General features: G+C 37.0%; 1 protein-coding gene across 5 annotated transcripts; it reads left to right on the top strand.

The window, feature by feature from the left end:
- Window positions 1–300: 300 nt before the first annotated feature.
- Window positions 301–23,784, top strand: SLC35B3 (solute carrier family 35 member B3). 5 transcript variants are annotated; one of them, XM_067751964.1, is made up of 10 exons: window positions 301–432; window positions 3,950–4,243; window positions 7,229–7,350; window positions 10,888–11,042; window positions 12,327–12,434; window positions 15,642–15,739; window positions 17,769–17,861; window positions 18,261–18,372; window positions 21,290–21,359; window positions 23,186–23,784. In XM_067751964.1, exons 2-10 carry the CDS (start codon window positions 4,043–4,045, stop codon window positions 23,334–23,336), a joined length of 1,110 nt encoding a protein of 369 aa, XP_067608065.1. In that variant the 5' UTR covers window positions 301–432; window positions 3,950–4,042; the 3' UTR covers window positions 23,337–23,784. The 5 variants fall into 5 exon arrangements, with proteins under 5 accessions (XP_067608065.1, XP_067608064.1, XP_067608063.1 ...); XM_067751963.1 differs by having other exon boundaries at window positions 317–509; XM_067751961.1 differs by lacking the exon at window positions 301–432 and adding an exon at window positions 822–961.
- The last annotated feature ends 1,245 nt before the right edge of the window (window positions 23,785–25,029 follow it).

Below are 25,029 nucleotides of genomic sequence, written 5' to 3'. Positions count from 1 at the left end.
CAGCGCACGGCCACTGGACGGGAAGGCGCCACCTGCGTGGGCGCCCACGGGGACCGGGGGACCGGGCCCTGCAACCTGGGGGGCTGCACAGGCTCGAGGAGCACGCTTCGGAAGATGAGACCACTCCACCCGACAGGCGCTCACCGCCCCGACGCGGCGTTTAGCGCGCGTAGTAGCTCACTCCCGGCACCGCTGGCCCACCTCGTCGGCTCCTTTCCAGCGCCCCGGAGCTGAAGGCGCCTGCGCGAGACGTGACCGCGCCCCCTCCGCCAGAGGCCGGAGGCCGGCGAGGGGGCGGGGCCGCGCGAGTGCGCACGCGCCGACGGACACATAGGCGGAAGTGGCGCGCGGGCGCCGGGGTTACGAGCACCTGGCGAGGCCTCGGCGGCTGCGGTGGAACGTGCAGGAGTGGGCGAGGAGGAGAAGCAGGAGGTGATGGCGACGGACCTGGGGAGGGGGAGACGCTCCGTCTGGCTGAGGCGCCCCCTGGGCTGGGGTCCCCCTTTCAGGTGACACACTGGCTCGGGAGTGGACGTGCCCCCCCGGGCCTTTCGCCGTGTTTGTGACGCAGACCCCCCCCCCCGCCCCAGCCCCCGGAGAACCTTGATACCGCCCATCTTCATCCTAAGGAGAGAGCGGGAGAGGATGAGGTCGGGAGGCAGGGCGCGGGTGACTTCCTTTCACAAAGAACGGAAACCTGCTGGCACGGTTTCCAGGGAGGAGCATCTGCTTGTCCTCGCCCTTCCGCCCTGCGGCTGGCGAGAGCTCGCTCAGGCCGGTACTTGCAGGCTTGCAAGCCTGAGACCACCTCTGGGAGGGTCTGGTAGGCTATCCCCAGGGCCTCTGGACAACTGTCAGTCGCCTGGGTCCCCCACAACAGCGTTTTCAGTGAAGAACTACGTCTGGGATCTGCGTTCAGCTGGGTACTGTATGGTGCTCCGCTGTCCATTTGCAGTGCAAGGTGATTGTTATCATCGGGTTAAGTTCTTGTCGTGAACTTCCACTGGTAGTTCTTCAAATTCCTCCAGTCTTTGCAGCTTAACTCTCTTGCCCACCGTTTTATTTTCTTAAAGAAATGTTGGAAGAAGGTGGAAGGATTTGGCGTTCTAACATTTTTTTTTTTTAATGTTGGGCATATGCATTTCTTCTACAGTAGGATATCAGACGTCAAGAACTGTTTTGGGGATGAATGTTTTCTTACTGGGTTGGTTTGGGACTTGGAAGAGGGAGATGCAGCCTTTGAAAATAATTTAGATAGGTGTTATTTGTAATACTTAATTTCTTAATATACCTGTAAAGTCCTAATTTTAGTTTTCTCCCTTAGGAAAAAAAAAATGATCTTCAAAAATTAGCACACAGTTTCTTGAACTTTGTGCAATGAAGTGTGTTCAAAGAAATGGGAAGGAATCTTGTTTTTCTGTGTTTTATAATTATACGCCACTGGTCATGATTAATATTCAGATTCCAGTTAACCTAGCTATATTGGCAACATTCTTTTAATTGTAATGCGGAGTGTGGCAAAATACAGAACCGAGTTTTTTTTTTTCAAGGTGCTCACATCGTAGTGACATATTTTCCTTATGTTCTACCTTTTTGTAGTGGGAGACTTTTCTTCAAAAGGTTGGGAAAGAATAGGTTAAGAAATTAAATTTTACTTCAGTTGGTATTTTAAATCAACATTGTCACCAGTCATTTATTTTTAAATTTCAATATGTGCTAGAAATGCTACTTTGTTATTGCATTTTAGCAATTATCTGTAACTTCAAGTAATTAAACGTCTGTGTTGACTTTAGGAAGAGACCTTAGGCAGTGATTCACACCTGTGGGGTTTTTTTAAGTTTCAAGGGTTACATGAACTTGTAAATTAAAGCAAAATGTTAATCGTTTAATTTGAAAGCTAATTTTAATTCTGTGCTTGATTTCTTTTTATTTTTTCCTACATCACAAGGACATTAGACCAGTTTCTTTAGATGATGGTTGGTATCAGTCATTAATGCCTGAAATAGAAGGGATATGGCAGACATTCAGGATCACAGTTATTGGCTATCAGAGCTCAGAGTCTTTCTTCACCAGTCACATGATCTGACGAGTGATGTTCTGATTAATAAAACTTCATTCTAAATGCAGGGGAGGGAGAGGAAGCTTAAAAACCTACATGGGGCCAGATTTATTAGAATGTACACCCATTTGTACACCCATTTATTAGTACACCCACGCCTACACGTATGGAAAATAGTTGCTAACCTTTTTATTTCTTCTACATTCAAACAACATTTAGGTAAGGTCTTTTAAGGCATGCTTTATAAAGAAAGTCATATCCCAAGGGGATCCTACAGGGTGACTTAAAAAGTCTTAACGGAGATGACACTGATCAAACGTAGCATGGGCAACAAGAACAATGTGTAAAAGAAGAAATGGGCAAAGGAAAGGAAATACAGTAAAACTTCTTGAAATTACACGTTTTCTATTTAGAAATATGGCAGGTATCATGTACAACAAATGTTCTTTGATGCCTGTGTATTATTGTTAGTTACAAGTTGTAGGCAGAGCCTTGACCCCAATTTTAAATTACAGAAGGAGACCCACTTAATCTCTGTAAATCAGCAAACTAGAAGCGATCATGAAGAGGTGACTCTAATTCTTGCCATTTTAAATCACCATATGGCAGTTTTGGGGTTTTTTTTAAAGATTTTCAGAGAGTTCACTGTCAAAATTATTCTTATCCTCTTCTCTCAACTAGAGTGTAAATTTTAATTCCCACTGGGATTGTAACAGACATTCTTTTCTAGGAAGATAAGTTTTTCTTAATAAATTCTGTTTGTCATGATTCTGCACTTTCCTCAACTTTTACATGAATTTACTTTTCAGTTTCTATTAATCCAAAGAGAAATTGATAGTCATCTATGGAGTCTTCATGATTGTTTTTCACAGACTAACAAAAAATGATGTTTTTTTCAGCTTTTTACAAACCCAAGAGCTTTATTTCTTTTTTCTAAACAGCTTTATTGAGGTATAATTGATATATACAAAAAATGCACATGTTTAATAGATACAATTTGATGAGTCTGGGCATATACATACACCTGTGATACCATCTCCATAGACAAGGTAATAAACATCTGTCGTTAAACAAAAAAAAAAAAAAAAAAAATCTGTCACCACCAGGAGTGTCCTTGTGTCCCCTTTGTGTGTGTGTAGTTAAGAATGCTTTACATGAGATCTACCCTCTTAACAAATGTTTAAGTGCATAGCGCAGACACTGTGTCATAGGGCCTCTACAACAGATGGTCTCTAGAACTTATTCACCTGGTATAACTGAAACTTTATACCCATGGAACAACTACCAAAGACTTCTTTAAATTGCAGAGATTTTTCTCCAAAGGAAAAAAATGTTTTCTTTTAGCCTAAGAGATGCTGTTGCTAAAACATAGTATCCTTTCTATAATCTTGGTTAAATCTAGCTTTTTGCACAACTTACAGATGTTTGACTTTATTTTAAAATGTTATTAGCAAATAAATTTTACAATTGTCTTGGTAGCTGTAGGAGTTTGGGCTGTTCTTTACTCTTTTCTGCAATTAAAGATGGACTTTAATGTTGAAGACATTATGCGTAAACTATTGTGGGCTTTAAAAATTATATCCTCACTGCAAATGGAAACATAATAAAGGCACGTTTACTTTGATGAAATAAATACAAGGTTAGCTTTTAGTTTGTTGCTCTGGAAATAAGAATGGTGTATATTTAATTTAGTCGTGTTTGGAGACTAAGCATATTGTTTCGGTGGATGGGAAGCTTGAATAGGAGAATTAATATATTACTATCCAGAGTATTATATATTACTATCTTACCTGTGTAATTTTCCAATTGTGACTTGAGATATTATTTGGAGCATAGCACTTTACTTGATGGTCTAAATGTTTTGCTTTAATTGTTTATTTCCTTCTGTAGGGCTTGGCTCAGCAGGCAAAAGAAAGACTGAACAAAGGGGAGGAAACCAACAAAGATAACTTTGGAAGCACTGAATGCTGCAACATAAGAAAAATGGATCTCAAGTTCAACAGCTCCAGGAAATATATTTCTATCACTGTCCCGTCCAAAACCCAAGCAATGTCACCACACATCAAGTCGATAGATGATATTGTAGTGCTTGGCATAAATCTCAGCAGATTTAACAAACTTACTCAATTTTTCATATGTGTTGCTGGAGTTTTGGTATTTTACCTAATTTATGGATATATACAGGTAAAAAATTAGTCATTTGTTTATAATGTGTTAATTATTTATAACAAATGAGCTCAACTTGGGCACTACTAATAGTTTTGTCCAAGATACTTTCTTTTATAAGATAGCAAGTTTATTCACAAATTTGAGTTTCTTAGTATAGTAGTAGGAAAGAGCTACTTACTTACGATTAAATTGACTGAAAACAGGGATCCAAATTTTAGAGTGAAATATTTTACATGGGGGAAGGGAAGCAAGAGACAATCTTAAAAAATTAAAATTATGAAAAAATACGAAGTGTTATGTTTTGCAAAATGTAGGTAATTGCGACCATGTGGGGTTTTTTTAATATATAAATTTATTTTTGTTTATTTATTTATTTTTGGCCGCGTTGGGTCTTCATTGCTCCACATGGGCTTCCTCTAGTTGCAGCGAGCGGGGGCTACTCTTCGTTGCGGTGCGCAGTCTTCTCATTGTGGTGGCTTCTCTTGTGGCAGAGCATGAGCTCCAGGCGCACAGGCTTCAGTAGTTGCACACAGGCTCAGTAGCTGTGGCTCGTGGGCTCTAGAGCGCAGGCTCAGTTGTTGTGGCACATGGGCTTAGTTGCTCCGCAGCATGTGGGATCTTCCCAGACCAGGGCTCGAACCCGTGTCCCCTGCATTGGCAGGCGGATCCTCAACCACTGCGCCACCAGGGAAGCCCCACCGTGTGCTTTTTAAAAGAAAATGGTTGAAGTATTGATTGGTATTTTGGAACATAATTCTTACATGAAATTGAATGATAGCACAAAAGCCACATTCTAGTTCACTCTTGATTCCTGGAGCTCATTAAGAGGTCATTTTGCAAAAGTGTATCAGGATGTTTTCTATTTTTCCAAGGGTGTCTCTTCAATCCTATAATACTTGAATCATCCTTTTCTTGAAGCACCTGTTGTGTTCTCATTCTTGTTGGTTTCCTCTTCTAATTCAACTTTGCCAGAACCTTATTTTTCTGTGATTTTGCCTATGCAAAACATTTCTAACATTGCCAGTTTGTCTTGTATTTGCATTGTTTTATGGGATAGTTGTAAACACTTGACCAGGAAATTCCTGACCTTCAAAGACAAGAGCTGGATGGATGAGGACCCAAGCTAGTGTAAACAGAATGTGTGCATGGGGACCATTAATTACCAATTGTAAACTCATCAGTGGGTATTTTCAGCTGTTACCAACTTTGCTTTTCTATGCAACCCCCTAACATGAGAAAATCTTTATAGTTGAAGAAAAGGAAAGTGATGTGTTTTCTGAAAACATAGATAATATCTCTGATATTATTTATAATCAGAGTGATCTTAAAAATTGTTGAATGCTTTTCCTTTGTTTTATAGAGATGAAATATAAAACTAAGTATAAAGGAGAAGACAGAATTGTGACTATTCCTTAGCTTCTGAAAATGCTATAGGGTGCCTTAGTGTAAAACAACATGAATTTAAAAATCTTAATATTTATAATTGACTTTTGTACTAGAAGATGATATAAGAATTCAGATACTACAATGAAGAACAATACAAAATAGTAACTTTTATCAAATGTTAGGATCTCTTATTGAGAAATTTTTTCTTTTGTCCTTCGAAATACCATTGTTACCAAATAGCTTGGGAGCAAAGTTAGCCATTTTAATGGAATATGAATTAGAAATTTACAAATTTCATTAAATTTTTTCTATTTGATAAATGATCAGAGATTTTAATTTACAACTAATACGTGCAAAGTTTCTTTTAAAATAAGATAAACCGATTATAATTGTAACATCACTTTGGTGAGAACTGGCATTGCTACTAATTGGATATTAAAATAGTTTAAAGAAAATGGGGTTTTGTAGTAAATTTAGCAATATAGAAAGTGAAATATTTACCTGAATGCCAGGGTATTAATAAAGCTATTTTTATGTTTTATAGTTTATGAACCAGAAATGTCCTAAATAACTTACAGACTTACTTGAACGTGAAATCTAAATTTGTGGAATTACACAGCATCCTAAATGTACAAACTCAGTTCAGGATCTTTTTAGAGGCTGTGTTTAGTTTTTCTTCGAACATAAGTTTATCCATCAATTTTATCTTTTTAAAATTTATTTCAAATACAGCTGAAATATATCTATTTGGTGGATAGTTTGATGCATTCAGTTAAGCCAGATAGCTTTATTAGAATACTTCTTGATGAGATTAAGAATGGCTTTTTAGGGCTTCCCTGGTGGTGCAGTGGTTGAGAGTCCGCCTGCCGATGCAGGGGACACGGCTTCGTGTCCCGGTCCGGGAAGATCCCACGTGCCGCGGAGCGGCTGGGCCCGTGAGCCATGGCTGCTGAGCCTGCGCGTACGGAGCCTGCGCGTACGGAGCCTGTGCTCCGCAACGGGAGAGGCCGCAACACTGAGAGGCCCTCGTACCGCAAAAAAAAAAAAAAAAAAGAATGGCTTTTTAACAATTAACAAAAACTGTTTTCATGATATAACATTTTTAAGATGAGTAACCATTTCTCTATAAGGAGAAGTTTTATGTAGTCTGTGGCACAAGAATTCTAAAAAATAGCATTAATTATCGATTTGAACTGATTATCTTAATATTGGAAAACAGGCCTGAGATAATAGACTTCTAATGAAATATGCTTTTATAAGAGTCCATGAGTCCTTGGATCAGCTGCCTTCCTCATTGTTCTGGGCGACTCTTTTAATTTTGGTCTTTTTAAAAAAAGAAAAAAGCATAGGAGGGGGTTGCTTCCTAGTTCTTCCTCCCCTGCTTTCTGTTTTGCTGATTGTCACACCTGGATATCTACTGTCACTTCTTTGGAAAGGCCTCCTAACTTCTCTAATTTTACCTCTCAGAAGCCTTACAGTTTGGATGTTTTTTTGTGCATTTTGTTGTTGGGGGTGAAGCTTGGTTTCTATTAAAATGCTGTGCTTATAGGAATGTGCTGTGAGGTAATTGGTCTGCCCCTGGGACTTAAACAGTGTTCATGTCTCTCTTGACAGGAATTAATATTTTCAGTGGAGGGTTTTAAGCCCTATGGCTGGTACCTTACTTTAGTGCAGTTTGCACTTTACTCCATATTTGGCCTAATAGAGCTTCAGCTTATTCAGGACAAAAGGAGAAGGTATGTGGTTTATTTGTTTTTATTTTTTGGCGGTTAAGTACACGAGTAGTAGTTCATTTTTATTGTTTTATTTTTTGCGCACATGGAATATGTTATACATGAAATATACATTTCCCATTAATAAAACATTTAATACCCAAGAATTTTTATCAGTATTATCAACTTATTAAAAATATTAAATGTGGTATTTCCATTATACATTGAAAAAAGTGTAATGTTATCAGATTTTAAAATGTTTAGGGCATTTGTTGGCGGTCCAGTGGTTAGGACTCTGGACTTCCACTGTCAGGGGCCGGGTTCGATCCCTGGTGGGGGAACTAAGATCCCACATGCCACGCAGCGCAGCCAAAAAAAAAAAAATGTTGTTTAGACTCAGTAATAAGATAGATCTTCTTAAAATAGGAGAAAGTATTCAGTTGTACATATATGTTTTTATAATGGAAATAGGTGTGATTACTGAAAAATGTATGATGGTACTATATAAGAATGGTGATATGAAATATCAATACCTATTTTTATAGTGGCTTTTGAAATGCATAGTTAATGTTTTGTTTTGTGGGATATATTCCACTTAACATCCTCACGTTTGTAATGGCCAGCAGTAGGAATTGCATTCTTGACCATTAGAGAAATTTTATTATGTTCCTTTTTGTCAAAACTAAAAGAGTTTATATAGACAGTAGTTTTTAAATTAACAACCACCTAGGTTTGAGAAATATCTTGAAATATTGTTAATGGCATATTGAGCAATATGCAATTAAAACCTAGACTCATATCAGAAGGTGGTTGGCAATTTGAATATAACATTTTCTTGGTAAATTTAAGTGTGGTTATCCTGTCATATCAGACCCTAATATGTGAATATTTCATGTATATATTGAACAGTTTAAATGTAATAAGCTAAAATGTTGACATTCTTCATTGATATAAATGTTTAATCCTTCGGTGAAAATAAAAATTTTTCATAGCTACTTTTTTTTCTTAAATGTTTCTGATGTTTGTATGAAAATAACTATAAAATTTTAAATATTTAAATCAGTAACACCAGTATTTCTTCATGCATCTAATTTTACCTCTCAACCTCTCTATTGCCAATAAATTATTATAGCAGCAATGTTAAAAACGTTTGAATCTGAGGAGATCTTCTTTATTATTTTCATGTTCTGAAACTCTACAAGACTTAGCTTAGCCATAGGTGGTAGAATAGAAAGTAATTAAATGTGTCTGTCAGGACTAATATATATGGAAGCCTGACTTCCATATATATTCATTATGTATTGCAAACTGCTGGACCTCTGATTTGCTTCTAAAATAAAAGAACCCAATGCTGTATTTATTAAATGAAAAAAACACAAAGATGATGCATCTCCTGTTAAATTTTAAAAAGATACAACTCCCTCTCAACTACCAAAAGATGGGGAGTGAGCCTCCAGTCATGTTTTTCCCAACCACATAACCATAACATATTTAAAGTCATTTGTGTTTGATTGAAACATGAGTGAAGGAATTAGGTAGAAGAATTTATAGACCTATAATAAATGTAATTAGAAGTTGAAAACTTTTCATTCCAAGGCACATTAAAAACTTTTTTAGAAAAAGTATAAGTGTATTACAATGAAAATATGCCCAATCCCCTATTTCTGAATTTATTTGAGTGTATATATATCTGAATTTATTTAAGTGACACTGCTCTTTAGACCTTTAATAAGTCAAATTCTTTGCTTAGGTTTTTCTCTCTTCCTATATTTATATGAATATCCATGTACTTGAAGAGTACAGAATTTGGGGTCAGAAAACATGGATTTGAGTCATGTTACTGCCCCCTATTCTGTCAATACCTCAGGGAAGTTTCTTAAATTCTCTCTGTTTCATTTTGAGGATGAAATATGGTTATGTGTGATATAACCCATCATAGACTAGGATACCCTAAATATACTCCAAAGTATATATTTCACCAAAGATCATCTTGTAACTTCAGTGTTAATCACTGTATGTGAGTTTTTAATAAAGGAGATCTGTACCAAATTGAAAAGCTAAGGGGCTTATCAAAGTTACGACTTTCCCATCATATCTAAAGTAGTAAGCAATTGGGGTATTCAAATAGAAACAGTGAGAGTCCCAGAGGCAAGATGATGAAATCTAACCTCATTTCACCAGTGAGAAAGCAGACCTGGAGGAGAGCTGGGATTTCCATGAGCTCGTGCCCCAGGCTGCACTCAGAGTTGGAACCTTTTGAATTTAGGTTTCCTGAGTTCCAGGCTGGTTTTCTTTCTTCCTTTACTGTGTTGCTTTTTTAATCTTGTGATTCTTCTGACCCAAATTTTTATTTTCTGGCCACTGTTTGCAATTTATGGATGAGGAAATTTGCCTCTTCTGACTTTTATCATTACCTGGAGAAGTGGTGCTGTCCTCCTTCACTGATACCCCACTGAGAGTTAAACCCCACGGACAGCATAAAAACCAGTGTCTGTGTACACTGATGCATAACGGGCATGCCCAGTTATTTCCACATGGATTTTAAATGATGACCACTGTGTTAGTAAAGTGTAAGCAAAGGTCTCAAAATTGAAACGTAAGTGGAAATGATGCATTTTAATTGAACTTATCTAGTAAATTATTTTGCCTTATATCTAGCTGTATAAAAAATGTGGAATTTTGTCACCTTGATTTAAACATGAACACAAATCCCAAAATGGAAACTAGATCTAAAAATGCAACATAATTTAATTATATGAATAGTGCACCAATGTACAAGATTATTGTCTTAGACTATTAAGTATCTTGTGAGCATATGCTCACAAGACCAGCTCAGAATTATGAAGATACCAAATTAATCTCCTTTAGGAAATCCAGTTAGAGCCCAAGGTAGAAAAATTTGGGATCGTGAGGAGAGTCAGATTCCTCATCTGAAAGTTGATTGTTTTAACATTTTATAGAATTACAGCATTAGAGATGAATCATAAGACATTATGGTAATAAAAACCATGTCTGGAGTTTTAAACCACCTTGTTCTTTTTCTAGAGAAATTCTGCTCAGGTTATTCTAGCAGAATGGATAGATGTATTTTTCCTAATGCTAGATGGAATGTTAGGAAACAACAACAATTTAGAAGTTAATTAACTAAGGTGCCTTTTCCCATTATAGAAGCCAATTTTTTTTAAATCAATTCTTTTTTTCTAAATTTAGTCAAGATGGTTTTTATATGTAGCTATAACTACTGTTAAAAAACCCTAAATGTAATAGCATTTATACTTTAAGTAAGAATCTAAGTAACTCTCTAATGTACTACTTTTTCAGACAGTTGAGAGTTCTCACTTACAATTGATTAAATAAAGGTAAATTGTTACTTTCACCAACATTCTTTTATACAAGTTAACACTGTTGTAACTTTAAGAATAGTGATATTTTACCGATATTTATAGAAATATTAAACAGAAATTAGAAGGGTAATTAGAAATTTACACATTGTAAACACATTCTCTTACAGTAGTATGAATTGGGTCCCAAAATGAAGATTTTAAAAATTGTCTTTTACAGAATACCAGGAAAAACCTACATGATAATAGCTTTTCTAACTGTGGGTACTATGGGGTTATCAAACACTTCCTTGGGCTACCTGAATTATCCTACCCAAGTCATCTTCAAGTGCTGCAAATTGATTCCTGTTATGCTAGGAGGAGTTTTAATTCAAGGTATAGTAATGATATATTTTCATACTGTTTGAAATTAATAGGATATGTTATGGCATCTAGCATTAGGAAAAACATTAAACTTCAATTAATATCTTTAATGAACAGTCTAGATATTGTAACACTTCTGAGTGATATCTCATTAAAAAAAAAAGCTATTATAAAAACACCGATACTTCTGTGATATACCTCAGGATCTGAAATCAGTAATTTGGAGATGGGGAAAAATAAAAATAGTATTTTGTTTTATTCTTTTAATCTGGAACCTACTACATTTCCAGAAATATTGTATTTACATATTGAAGGCCTAGCTCAGAAGTACCTGGAAAGCTCTTTTTTTCAGTTCTTTTCATTTTTCTACTCTCCAGGGCTCTGCTCTCCACCTCCATTATACAAATGGAAGATTCCCATGTTGAAGTAAAGCTTAAGCTGAGCAAGTGTTTGTTAACCAGCTCTGCTGACTGTTGACTCCCTAGGATCCCAACTAAATTACAAGCTATGTGAAAATAGGAGTAAAAGGGGAGGCAGTGATAGCGACAAGCAGTGGAACAAGTTTTTGTTTTGTTCATCTGACTGTCATGAGGAATATTCATGTTTTGATAATCACCAAAGTTCTTATAAAGCCTGACTTCATTTTATGCATTATAAGCCTTCCCAAAAGAGCCTTTTAAAATGAAAATGTGTATGTCAACTACTTCACATATAATTTCAGGATAACTGTTCACACAGGAGAAAACAATGATCCTAATTTCCTATTAAAAATCACATTTCACGTCGTAACTGATTTGGCCTGTATAATATCTCCTTAACAGTCCTTCCAAAAAGTTACGCTATGTGATTTCATTATTTAAACTTGGATGTGCTAAAATAAGGTAATCCTCACCAACCTAGAAGTTATCTGACTATAGTATTTGCAAACATATACAGCCTGAATGACTACTCTGGTTTCTTGGTAAACTTACGAAGTATAAGAAAATTCATAGCCTTATGTTATACATAAAGTAAAAGAGGCACTAGTTTCCACAAACTTTTTAAATGTTCATATTTGCTCACTATCGTAAGAAGGATCTCGTATCTAACTTATAAGGACATTTTGGTGCTCACGGGGTAATTTTGATTTTCAAAGCCCTTCTGTGACTGTCTCATGCCTTGACCTAAGCGCTCGTGATCATTTTTGACATTGGATATAAAAGGCAGTCCCTGCTCTACTTGTTTAAACACATAGATCTAAAACTGTGCTGAGTGGGTAATTGCATAATCAGGTTGACTTACATTTATTTTGCACAGGAAAGCATTACAATGTTGCTGATGTGTCTGCTGCCTTATGCATGAGCCTCGGCCTGATATGGTTTACCCTGGCCGACAGCACGGTTGCACCAAATTTCAACCTGACAGGTAGGAATTTACTTGTATTCCTAGATTTTGTAGGTGTTTCGGTTTAGAGTAAGAATTTTTACAGTTTCATGAGGGTTTTAAATGATGGTGTGGCATCTGTGATTCTCATATCTAACATAAAGCTTTTGGACTTTCCATATAAGATGTAGTAAAAATATCACAACTCTGGAAACATAACAGTTGTTTTTAGTACTCTTGTATAGTATTTTGACATGACAAGAGGCTGTGTGCCTAGATAGAATCTCCCATTATCAAGTACATGACAGACCAATTTCTTATGAGCTGAATTGGAAATATACACATGAGTTATAGGAGGATCACAGTAGTTATTGTTATTCTCATTTTCTTAAAAAAATGAAACTTGCAAACTTACTTTTCATTGTTTTAGCTTAAAAAAAGAAAATTATGCTGTTCTTTAATGTTGAACTGTGTAATATAAATGTGGTCATAACCTTAAAGTGCATAAAGCTTCCACCATAAACACTTTTCCTCATGGTGTGCCACGTGGAATTTTGTAAATTAAATTTAGATCTTTCACGAGGAGAATAGGTATTAAGGTATGTTTAGAAATAAATAAGAATAAAAATAGTGTTGGAATCTCATTTTTAGTCTAAAGACCTTACAGAGAGATTGCTTATTATATATACAGTATTGTCATTCTTAAACTATTGAGTGTCACTCATAAGATTATTTTAGTTTCATCCCATTTCCTAGCCTGATACCTGACAAAAATATTTCTTTCAAAGGAACTCTGAGAGAACAGGGAGAAAAACAAAGCAAAACAAAATAACAACAAAAAGAGCAGCATATGTAATATATATATACATATATCAGCAGTACAAACTATAATTATTTGTGAGAAAAAAAAGTACGAAGTAATGAAGAAAATCATTTACGTCAACTTTGCTGTTCTTTCTAAGAATCAAAATGTTCCTGACCAGTTGTTAGTCTATGTTTCTTACTAACCTGGTTAATCATGCTAAGTTAATGGATTCAGATCAGCATCTTAGAGCAGCCCTTTAAACCAGCCTTTTACAGACGATGCTGATAGAACCTATTAGGTCTGTTCTTTCAGCTTTGATCATCCAGAGTACGAGTGATCCTTACTTCAGTGAGAAAGCTTAGAGTTGCAGATGTTTCTAACATGGTTTAGGTTTTTCAGGAACACTTCGTTTTCGTGTCAGCAACTGCAAAAGGAAAATTATATTTGAAAACTGAGGGGAAAAGCTGTTTTAGAGGAGTGCTTCACCGTAAAACAAAGATAATGATAATAGCTTGCCTCACACAAAGGTAGTGGAAGGATAGAATGAGGTGCTGGAATAATGAACGTGAAAGCACTTGGCACGTGGTGGGGTGAGGGTGATGACAGTGACGGAGACAGCAGGTTTTGGTGGTCTGTAACTTCTCAGTATAACTCAAGTGCTCACCCTTTCTGAGTTCCATGGGGATGTTTTTTAAGGGCATGAGAACCTAACGATTCCTCATCATTGAGAATAATTGATGAGCACTTATCACAGTCCCTGATCTATGAGTGTATTGTCTGAAGGAGATTAAATTAGCTATTAAGATGGTTACTTAAGGCAGACATAAATAAAACTTCGGATGTATGAAGTGAATATATCAGAATTTACTTATTCAAATAAATGTCCTCCTTTAAAATATTGAGGTAATTCAGATGCAATTCAGGTATTTTCATGCTGTTGCCATTGTTCAGAACAGTTCAGAACAGTTTTGGGATGTCTTTGAATAGCCTTTTAGGTATTGGGACGTTGTTTTCCAAGTCTTGGATAATAGCATGTCTTTTTCTTTCGAGGACAGATTTGATATTTGAAACAAGGAAAAGAGCATTCAGAATCAAGTTTGGTGAATAAAAATGTATATTTAGGTAATAAATACCAAAGCTAGATGATAAAAAGTCAAATTGAAGAATAAGTATGAAAACTTGAAAATTCTCAATTAAGTGCATACACATGTACATTTATTTTTCTGCTACCCATTTTTTTTTCCATGGTACGTGGGCCTCTCACTGCTGTGGCCTCTCCCGTTGCGGAGCACAGGCTCCGGACACGCAGGTTCAGCGGCCATGGCTCACGGGCCCAGCCGCTTCGCGGCATGTGGGATCTTCCCGGACCAGGGCACGAACCCGCCTCCCCTGCATCGGCAGGCGGACTCCCAACCAGTGCGCCACCAGGGAAGCCCTCTGCTACCTTTGATTGCTTATATAGTTTTTAAAAATAGAGAAAACTTCAAATCCTACCAGACTCACAGATATAACCAAGGTTGCGGTTTTTTGTTTGTTTTTTTGTTTTTCTTTGGTAAAGCACCATGACTGGTGGCCAGTGTCCTATATACTTGCAGGTAGTAGCGTGCTTCTCAGGTACACATGCACATTTGTATGAGTGTGTTGAATTCCAGATTTGTTCATCTCAGTTGTATGTGTTATTTTAATTATACAATAATTAAATGTTACTTAAGTTATTCAAAAATGAGTTTGAAGAGAGAATTCTTTCTGTGAAAACTAAGTTAATTTTAAACACTTTGACAAGTCAATAAAATCACTGTTGAATTAAGTGTGGGTAAAAATTGGGGGGAAGCATAAAAATATGAAAGGACTGTATACCCTGATTGTTTCACAAGTTCCTAAGCTTTCGGTGCACTTTTTAAAAACAACTTGGAAATCATAGAGACTGTGTGTTCTGAATGCAGCTTGCACAAAGGCAAGTGCAGAATTTTGGTACAGACCCATACTCAAAGAAGAGGCCTTAACAGCTGCATTATGTTTATGTGTTTTAAATTAAATATTTTAATAATATGGGTACTATTTTTACGCTTTCCCTCTTCCTTTGATTGTTTGAATTAACTGACTAGATCTAAGAATCTCTTCTGTATTTGTTTAATACAGTGTTTCTTTCAAACATATAATCTGCTTAAAAGCAGAAATATTATTTGACATGATTGTGAAACACAACAAGGTGACAGCATTAATGCAATTTATTAGTATTAGTTGGGGTTTTTTTGTTTGTTTTTTTTTTAATAACATCACCTACATGCCTGTTACAACTGGTTGTGGATAAAAATACTCAACTTTGCTGAGCAAATGTGATTTAAGGTCTGATTTTGGTTTTTTAGCCCAATTAAATTTCTGATAAGTCTTGATTATCGTTCATATGTGTAAATGAGGTTACTTTTTCTTCTGCCTTCTTGAAGGTGTGATCCTCATCTCCCTGGCACTATGTGCAGATGCTGTCATTGGAAATGTCCAAGAGAAGGCTATGAAACTTCATAATGCTTCTAATTCGGAAATGGTAAATACTCTAGTGCTTTTTCTTCACATCAGACAGACTCAAAAATGACGATATACTTAATTTTATGACATAATTATGGTATTGAAGACTGGCATTGCAATTTTAAACTAGTTTATCATCATTATTTTCATAAAAGTAGTACGTTCAAATATTATAGGAAGGTAAAAAGTAAAATACCATTATCACTGCTGATACCTTATTGCAAGCATTTGATAAATTTTTTCCTCTTTGATTTATGGAGTTTGGGCGTGTTAAAAAAAATGCTTTGTTACATCATTTTTCTTCTCTCTTTGTATTTGGTATTATTTTCCATTTAGAAGTTTGTAATTTACATGTAGTTTAGCTTATCTTTTCCTTCATGACTTCTAGCTATGTATTATGATTGAAAAGGGCTTTTCCAACTCTAACATTTAAGAATGTTATGCCCATTGCCTACTAGTTTTATAATTTCCTTATTTATTAAATTTTTGATCCAACCAAAACTTTAAAAAAATTTTCTTCCGTATGGCTATCCACTTTGCCCAACATCATTTATTGAATAATTCACTTTTCTAATTTTTATTTTAAATACCTTCTTTTATCCTATCTTATTCTAATGCAGGGTTCACAGTTTTATTCTTTCAAGCTTATTTCTGCACCAGAACCATATAATGACAGCAGCTTTATCACCATACATTTACCATCTGTTAGGACTAGCCACCTTTGTTCCTTTTGTTTTTCAGAATGTTACTACCAGTAGTTATTCTTGGGTGTTCCTATCCCCAAATAAACTAGAAACCCATTGCTATTGTGATTGGTATGGCATTGAATTATAAATTAATTTAGGGAGAATGGCATCTATACACTTGATTCTTTCAGTCCAAGAATAAGGTATGACTTTCCTTTTATTCAAGCGTTACTTTTAAATGTCCCTTAGATTTTAAAGTTTTCTTTGTATAACTCCAGTTATTTTTCATTGAAGTTATTGTTAGGTGTTTCATCTTTTTGCCGTTATTACTGCAAATAATGCCTTTTCTTCCAATATATCTCCTAGCTGGTTGGTGTTTGTATATAGGAAGGTTGTTATGCTGTGTTTGCATTAGTTTTGTAGCCCATCACCTTGCTAGACAGACAGAGCACACAGCAGTAAGGATATGTAGGACTGGTTATTTAGTCAACAGAGTGGGGCATCTTTACAGTGTCCCTAAGAGCATAGGAACTTTACTCTTGGTCAGGAGTTTTCTTGATCATCATCACCACTCTCCCTAGATAAGATAACGATCAGAGAATTAAGGAATTGTAAGTAGGTAGAAAGAATGTAATACAGTGGTTAAGATGTAGGCTCTGGACTAAGATAGCCTTTGTTCTCTACTAGCTCTCCTGTTTGAGGAAAGTGACTTAATATCGCTAAGTTTTAGTTTTTCCATCCGCACATTGGGGCATGATGATTAAGAGTGCCTGTCTCTTAGGTTGGTTGTGAGAAATAAATGGAATAATCCATATAGAGCGTTATTAGCACAGTACCTGACACATAGCAAGTATTTAAGTTTGATGATGACACTGATTCTGCTTATAAGGAGTGTAATAGAAAGATTGGTAGGAAAATTGGGAAATTAAGCAATAGGTATGTCATATACTGCTTATTTTCATTGTATTTTAATGTACTTGCAAACTTAATGTTTGGGTTTTTTCATGTCTAATAAGTAGTTTTAGAGTATCTTTGTTTTGTGTATGTTTTTAGGACCCCCAACATTAAAATCTGGTTTGAATTCAGTAATTAAACGAGGCAAAAAATGAATAATTAGGTAACCATTTATGAAAGGATTAGTACTGCTGTGTTATGTTGTACCTAAAATAATGTGTAAACTTATAAACAGAATCAACCATCATTTCCAGAAAATTAGGCCATATTGAAACAATACTGTGACTTTTAAAATGGTTTCCTCTACAGATTTAATGAAATAAAGAAATTGAGCCATATATTGAAAACCTTCATTTTACACCTTTGGTTAAATAGCACTTTTTTCCACTCTGTTTTTCTTTACTCTAGGTTTTGTATTCGTATTCAATCGGTTTTGTGTACATTTTATTGGGATTGACATGCACTAGTGGATTAGGCCCTGCAGTCACATTTTGTTCAAAGGTAAACACTAATCACATTTTTAAAAATAAACATCTTCCATTAATTAGTTTCCTCTGTATTTCTAATTCCCCTTGTCCAAAAAGACTGTTTTATGTAATTTGATAACTCCTTTAATACAATATATGTAAATCAGAAATTATTTCAGAAATGAAATAATTTATATTTAAATTTTTTATCCTCGCTCTTTCCTATAAGTTAATTTTTAAACTATTCATAACGTAGAAGTTGGGGATTTTTCATTTCATCCTCATTTTTCCATTAAATCAGAATCTCTGCTTGACTGCATTGTTGAATGGCTTATTATTGCTCAGAAGGTTGATTAAAATCTGTAGTTTTCTTTCATTTGTAATACCTCAGGGTTTGTTTTGCATTTTTCTAACAGGCTTTTTATATTTGCAGGATCCAGTTCGGACCTATGGTTATGCTTTCCTTTTTTCCCTCACTGGGTATTTTGGAATCTCTTTTGTTCTGGCTTTGATTAAAATTTTTGGTGCACTTTTTGCTGTAACAGGTAAGAACGATATACTTGCTTAGATTATGAAATAAGCATTTAAATTTTCTTTGATATTCTTTTTCACAAGGTAAGGGCAGCATCTGCTCTTCATTAAAAAGAAAATTGTCGGGAATTCCCTGGTGGTCCAGTGGTTAGGACTCGGTGCTTTCACTGCCGGGACCCGAGTTCAGTCCCTGGTCGGGAACTAAGATCACTGAAGCCGCACAGCACAGCCAAAAAGAAATTTTTTTTGAAAGAAAGAAAGAATATTGTCACATTTCACCAATTTATTCCTTGGCTTGTGGTATTTCTTTAAAATTCTAAAGAAAATGATGTTTGATCTGAATTTCTTATTTGAAGGTTTAATTTTTTTTTTTGCGGTACGCAGGCCTCTCACTGCTGTGGCCTCTCCCGTTGCGGAGCACAGGCTCCGGACGCGCAGGCTCAGCGGCCATGGTTCACGGGCCCAGCCGCTCCACGGCATGTGGGATCTTCCCAGACCGGCGCACGAACCCGTGTCCCCTGCATGGGCAGGCGGACTCTCAACCACTGCGCCACCAGGGAAGCCCTGAAGGTTTAATTTTAAAATCAGATATATGCATTTATCTAGATAGTAACTTTAAGTACATTAAAAGATGTTTTTATTAAAAAGTATGATGGGATGCATACCTTCCAGGAAAAATACTGTATTTAATCACTTTTAATTTATAATGGAAAATTACAGTTTTGTTACACTTAAAACATGACAGGTATATTTTAAGCAAAGGTTTTGGGGCCTTTCGTTTGTACACTTTCTAGAACCTCAACCAGATGAGCTTCCCTTTTCACTAATAATTATTATGCACGTGCTCTGTGCAAGGACTTTGCTTGGCATGTCAGAGAAATGGAGGTTGTTACTTGCTTTGCTTTGGAGGAGTGAGGGGAGCAGGTGCAGGGCTGCAGGTGAGGCCCAGTGAGGGGAGCAGATGACTCCAATTGCTGCCTCATACTGTTTGCCAAAAGAATGGTCCACATGACAAATGCTCTCAGTATCCCCCATCTGGAGAGAGCCCTGGGTGAAACCCATCAGGATGGGAAGCCGTGTGACCTGCCATGAGGAACGCTAGGCTGGGGTGTGAGAGAAGGTGCAGCCCAGTCCCAGCCCTGACGTTTAATGATACGAGACCTGGAGAGTAAGTCTCTCCTCTTCCCTGGGCCTCGTTTCTCTCTTTTGTGAAGAGATTGGGTTGGACAAGATCATCTCTGTCAGAGATCTGTAGAATTTACATCCATAAGGCGTTTACACCTTACTCATTTACCTGATTTTGATTTTTCACGGTTTTAGAGGGATATTTATTTTAATACCACAGAGGAAATGAAACAAATGAATAAATGCCCCCTCTGTAAAAGTATATTTCTTCCTAACTGTTCTCTTTATTTGCTCACATATGACTCTGCTTTTTAAAGTTTATGTCCCTAATGGTAAGTAGAGGGAATTTAATTGTAGATTGGGCCATATCAGCAACCTTCCAAGTCAGCTTATGCTGTCAAGAAAGATCGCAAATGCATACACTTAGCTTGGGTTTCAGTTTTGTTTGTAAGATAGTAGCTGTTCAAAAAGAGTCTGATATCAGTCTGTATGTGTTGATGAGCCCTGTGATTGGTATAAAGAAATGTGAGATGCAATCCTTGTGTTGAAGGTGCAGGCAGGTGTCTTTCTCTCTCACGCGAAACAAATCCAGAGATGGTAATATAACAGCTAACATGTCCATAGCCCTTATTATGTACCAGGTACCATTTTAGCTATTTTACATATATTATTCATCTTAACCTCACAATGATCCTATAAAGTAGGTGCTGTTATTGTTCCATTTTACAAATGGGTAAACGGAGGCACAGGGTGGTTAAGTGGCTTGCCAAGTGATCAGCCAGCTAGTAAGTTGCAAAATCAGTATTTCAACTGAGGCCGTCTAGCTCCAGACCTGTCCTCTTAACCGTATGCCATGTGCCTCCCAAGCTGGCATGGTAGCTCCAGCTCCTTAGGAATCCAGTCCCTCTTTCTGCTCTGCCATCCTCGTCCTCATTCCAGACGGGGTAGGTGGAGAGAAGATGAAAGACACATCCTTCTCTTTATGGAAAGTTCCTACAAATCACACTCCTAGAGACAGCACTTCTGCTCACACTTCGTTGTCCAAACTTAGTCCCGTGACCACACCTGACTGTAGGAGAGGCTGGGAAGGTATCCCAGTTAAAAGTAGGGGTCTTTTTACTAAAGTAGTAGGAAAAATAGATTTGGGGAATCAGGCTCTGACAGCTTCCAAAGCAGCTTCTTCATCTGGTATTCATTCATTAATTCACACTTTGAAGATTAAGTGCCAGGAACTACAGAGTCTGTGGAAATGAGGACAAGGAACTGAGTAAAGCACACAGTCTAGTGGTGGAAAGGTGTACCGGAGCCACGTGCAGAGTTCCTCTCTGCACCTGGGTGAGACGAGGGAGGAAAGCTTCAGGCCATAATCCTTGAAGGACTGTACAGAGGACTGGAAAGATGTCGCATGGTCTTACCCATAGATGCCCACCACTAGGATGTCCAATCGGAATCCAATCGCATCTTCCTTGGAAAAGTCCTTTCTTTCCTGTCAGACTAAGTATGTCTCCCTAAAGGATGACGTGCCTCCGTAGCCTCATGGCCTCCATCAAGCACTTATTACAGTTGTACTTTAAATGTAACTCTATTATTTAATGTCTGTAACCCTGCTAGCCTATAAATTCCATGGTAGCAGAAGCAGTGACTTTCTGTTTGATTTTCTTCTTTTTTCGCTTTCCTTTGTTTCCTTGGCACCTCACGTAGATCTTGGCACACAGTAGGCTCTGTAAATATTTGTTAAATAAATTATTTCCGAAATATCACCAAGACAATAGGCGCATTCTAAAACCACCCTTTTTCTCCCTACAGTGACAACAGGGAGAAAAGGAATGACCATTGTACTTTCATTTATATTCTTTGCCAAACCATTCACGTTTCAGTAAGTACTTTTTACTTCGACAAGTTTCTCTACCTTTAGATACTTTTGTTTCACGTCTACTCTTAAACAGCCTTAACTTCTTTGTAAAGAATCCTTTTCATCTTGACCCAGATTTATTGATGTGTCTTCTGTTTCAGAAATGTATGTAATTATTTTGAAGAAATCATTTTGTATACTTAAATTGCCTAACCAGTCCCAATGCACATGCGACCCTGTTTCCCGTATAAATGAATGTGAGTGATGTGGTGAGATTAAGGGACTCCCCTTGCCCTGGTGCAAATATATAAATTTTATATATATACATATATGGTTTTTAAAATTGTTAAGTTTATTTGCTGTCTTTTCCCACAAAGGATTTGAGTTAGAGTTGTACCCTAATGGTTTTCTTAGTTTGTGGTTTTCGGTGGAAGCATTGACTGTTTTCTTTACTGTCTAGTATGTATTTGAAATTAGCATCATTTCAACTTATATTCGTTGGTAATTGAGAAGATTCAGACTTAGAAATTATCAATGTACAGTCATCCCTTGGAATCCATGGGGTGCCAGTTCCAGGACCCGCACATATACCAAAATCCAAGGATGCTCAAGTCCCTTTCAGTCAGCTCTTTATGTCTGCGGGTTCCACATCTGCACACAGAGGGCTGACTGTATATTTATTGAAAAAATCCACGTGTAACTGGACCTGTGCAATTCAAACCTGCGTTGTTCAGGGGTCAGCTGTATGAGCTTAAAGGTAACCACAAATAAACTTTCAGCAATGTATAGTCGGTCTTCTGTATCCATGGGTTCTGCATCTGCAGATTGAATCAACCAACTACAGAGCAAAAATATTCAGAAAAAAAATTCCAGGAAGTTCCATAAAGTAAAATTTGAAGTCCAACTCCTACCAAAAGCCTCAGGAGTATGTTTAAAGCCCTGGATATGTAAACCTGCCAATGGCCTTCTTAGGAATTCAATTCAGCAGTCCAGCTAGCTGGGGTATAATACAGAGAGATAAAAAGGGACGCATCCTGAGAAAGTAGGAGAATTGGCATTGATTACTACAATGACTACCTGGTACCTGTTTACATGACATCTACATGTGTTAAGTATTGTAATAATTTAGAGATGATTTAAAGTAGACACAAAGTTGTGCATAGGTTATATGCAAATACTGTGCCATAAATAAAGGACTTGAGCATCCAGTGATTTTGGAAAACTCTGTTTGTTTTCTATAAATTAGTTTCTCTTTCTGCAGGGGCTAAGTAGGCCATTGGCAGGTTTACATATCCAGTGCTTTAAACATACTCCTGAGACTTTTGGTAGGAGTTGGACTTCAAATTTGCTATTATCCTCAAAGAAATGAACTACATTTAGTATCTTGTAAAGTGCTTTTCCTACATATATACTTAACATTAAAAATATAGAATTCTGGGCTTCCCTGGTGGTGCAGTGGTTGAGAGTCCGCCTGCCGATGCAGGGGACACGGATTCGTGCCCCGTTCCGGGAAGATCCCACGTGCCGCGAAGTGGCTGGGCCTGTGAGCCATGGCCATTGAGCCTGTGCGTCCAGAGCCTGTGCTCCGCAACGGGAGAGGCCACAGCCGTGAGAGGCCCGCGTACCGCAAAAAAAAAAAAAAAAAAAAAAAAAATAGAATTCTGTCTAGTGTGATCTAAATATTATTTGTAAAATAAAACAAATACTGTTTTATTTAGTGCTCTTAGTATAGGTACCCAATAGCAAAATTTTATTTCACTGAGGAATTTTTGTGATGTCATCAAATTCTGTGGTTAATGACAAATTGTGACTCTGACATTAATCTTTTTTCCTTATTTTTTTTCTCTTAGGTATGTATGGTCTGGTTTGTTAGTTGTCCTTGGTATATTTCTCAATGTTTACAGCAAAAATATGGACAAAATAAGACTCCCATCGCTGTATGATGTGATAAACAAAACAGTGGAAGTGAGGAGGTCGGGGACGTTGGCACAGACTGTCTAGGCAGTGATTCGCTTTATAACGTAGAATTAATTCATCAATCAATTAACTTTCCAAAGGGACTTTTATAAAAACCAGAGGCTCTGAAGGCATGCTGTCATTTGTGGATGGATTACATGTGAAGTCACCCTTTCTTCAGAATCTTTGTTGGACTGTTTAACTTCCAAAGCAATCAAAAGAGCCGCACCCGGCACACCTTAGAATAAAACGTCAAGATGAAGGACTGTGACGCTTACAATCTGTTGAGAATGTCACTGGAAATGGACCATGTTGCAAGAAAAATTGGATATCATTATGACATATCAAAGAAGTTGATATGTAAACGCAGATTGTTTTCTTTTTTCCGTTCCATTTTGGTGGTGTTATTTAAATTGATTCTCTGTTGTAAGAGTGAACTGATGGTTTAAGTCTAGAGAGAATAACTTCATTATAAATAAAAATTATTCTCTGATTTTTTTCTTTAAAAGAATGTGATGGAATTGGGGTAGTGAAGGTTGGATTTTGTTACGAAGATGGGAAGTACAGTGTACATAAACTTTAAAACTTAGGCTTTTCTCTGATCATTTAAAAGTATTTATTAGAGAAAATGTGCTTTACATTTTCTGTGGAATATAGGCAATAGAGTAAAAATAGTCATCATCCTGTATCCTGTAAGTATGTATCACAAGCCAGATTTCCTATTATCCATCAAAGGTGCTAAAAGATTTCATGATTTGGATTTTTAAATTGAAGGGAGGGACTTCCCTGGTGGTCCAGTGGTTAAGACTTCACCTTCCAATGCAGGGTGTGCAGGTTCAATCCCTGGTCAGGGAGCTAAGATCCCACATGCCTCGTGGCCAGAAAACCAAAACATAAAACAGAAGCAATAGAGTAACAAATTCAATGAAGACTTTAAAAATGGTCCACATCAAAAAAATCTTAAAAAGTAAAATAAAAATAAATTGAAGGGAAAATAATTGATGTCTTAAATTACTATAAAATAATAAAATTATCATAGTGTTTCTTAAAAATGAAATTTAATTTGACAGCTTGAAGATGAAATTGGATAAATTAAAAAACAAGTAGATTTAGCAAATTCACACAATATGTTGCTTGCACAGTTGGGTTTTTTTGTTGTTTTGGTTTTTTTTTTTTTTTGCGGTACACAGGCCTCTCACTGTTGTGGCCTCTCCCGTTGCAGAGCACAGGCTCCGGACGCGCAGGCTCAGCGGCCATGGCTCACGGGCCCAGCCGCTCCGCGGCATGTGGGATCCTCCCGGACCGGGGCACGAACCCATGTCCCCCGCATCGGTAGGTGGACTCTCAACCACTGTGCCACCAGGGAAGCCCGCTTGCACAGTTCTAACTCTAAATTCAGAAAGATTTTGGCCCTGATTTTTTAGCAGTAAGTTTTGGAATTGCTTCCACTGTATTAAAAAAAATCCTATTAATCTTCATTTTCAGTGTAAATGTTGGTTAAAACAGCTTAATATCCATGCTCTTAGTAATATCACATATTTTGTGAGTATAGTATACTTGGAATATGTAATCTCATTCTTAAAATTCCACTGTATTCTGATGGTGACCTAAACCTGTTTTGTGCATATGTGGGTGCAGCAGAGCCCATGATAATTTAAGGATCTAGCCCAAGAAATTCTGCCTGGTCTTCATGTGTCATATGTTAAATTAAATACTGTGGGTGTTTTTACCCCCAAAT

Source organism: Pseudorca crassidens, chromosome 10 (assembly GCF_039906515.1).
Source record: "Pseudorca crassidens isolate mPseCra1 chromosome 10, mPseCra1.hap1, whole genome shotgun sequence".
NCBI lineage: Eukaryota > Metazoa > Chordata > Mammalia > Artiodactyla > Delphinidae > Pseudorca > Pseudorca crassidens.
Note: the sequence above shows the minus strand (reverse complement) of the source record. Positions and strands in the feature narration are given on the sequence as shown.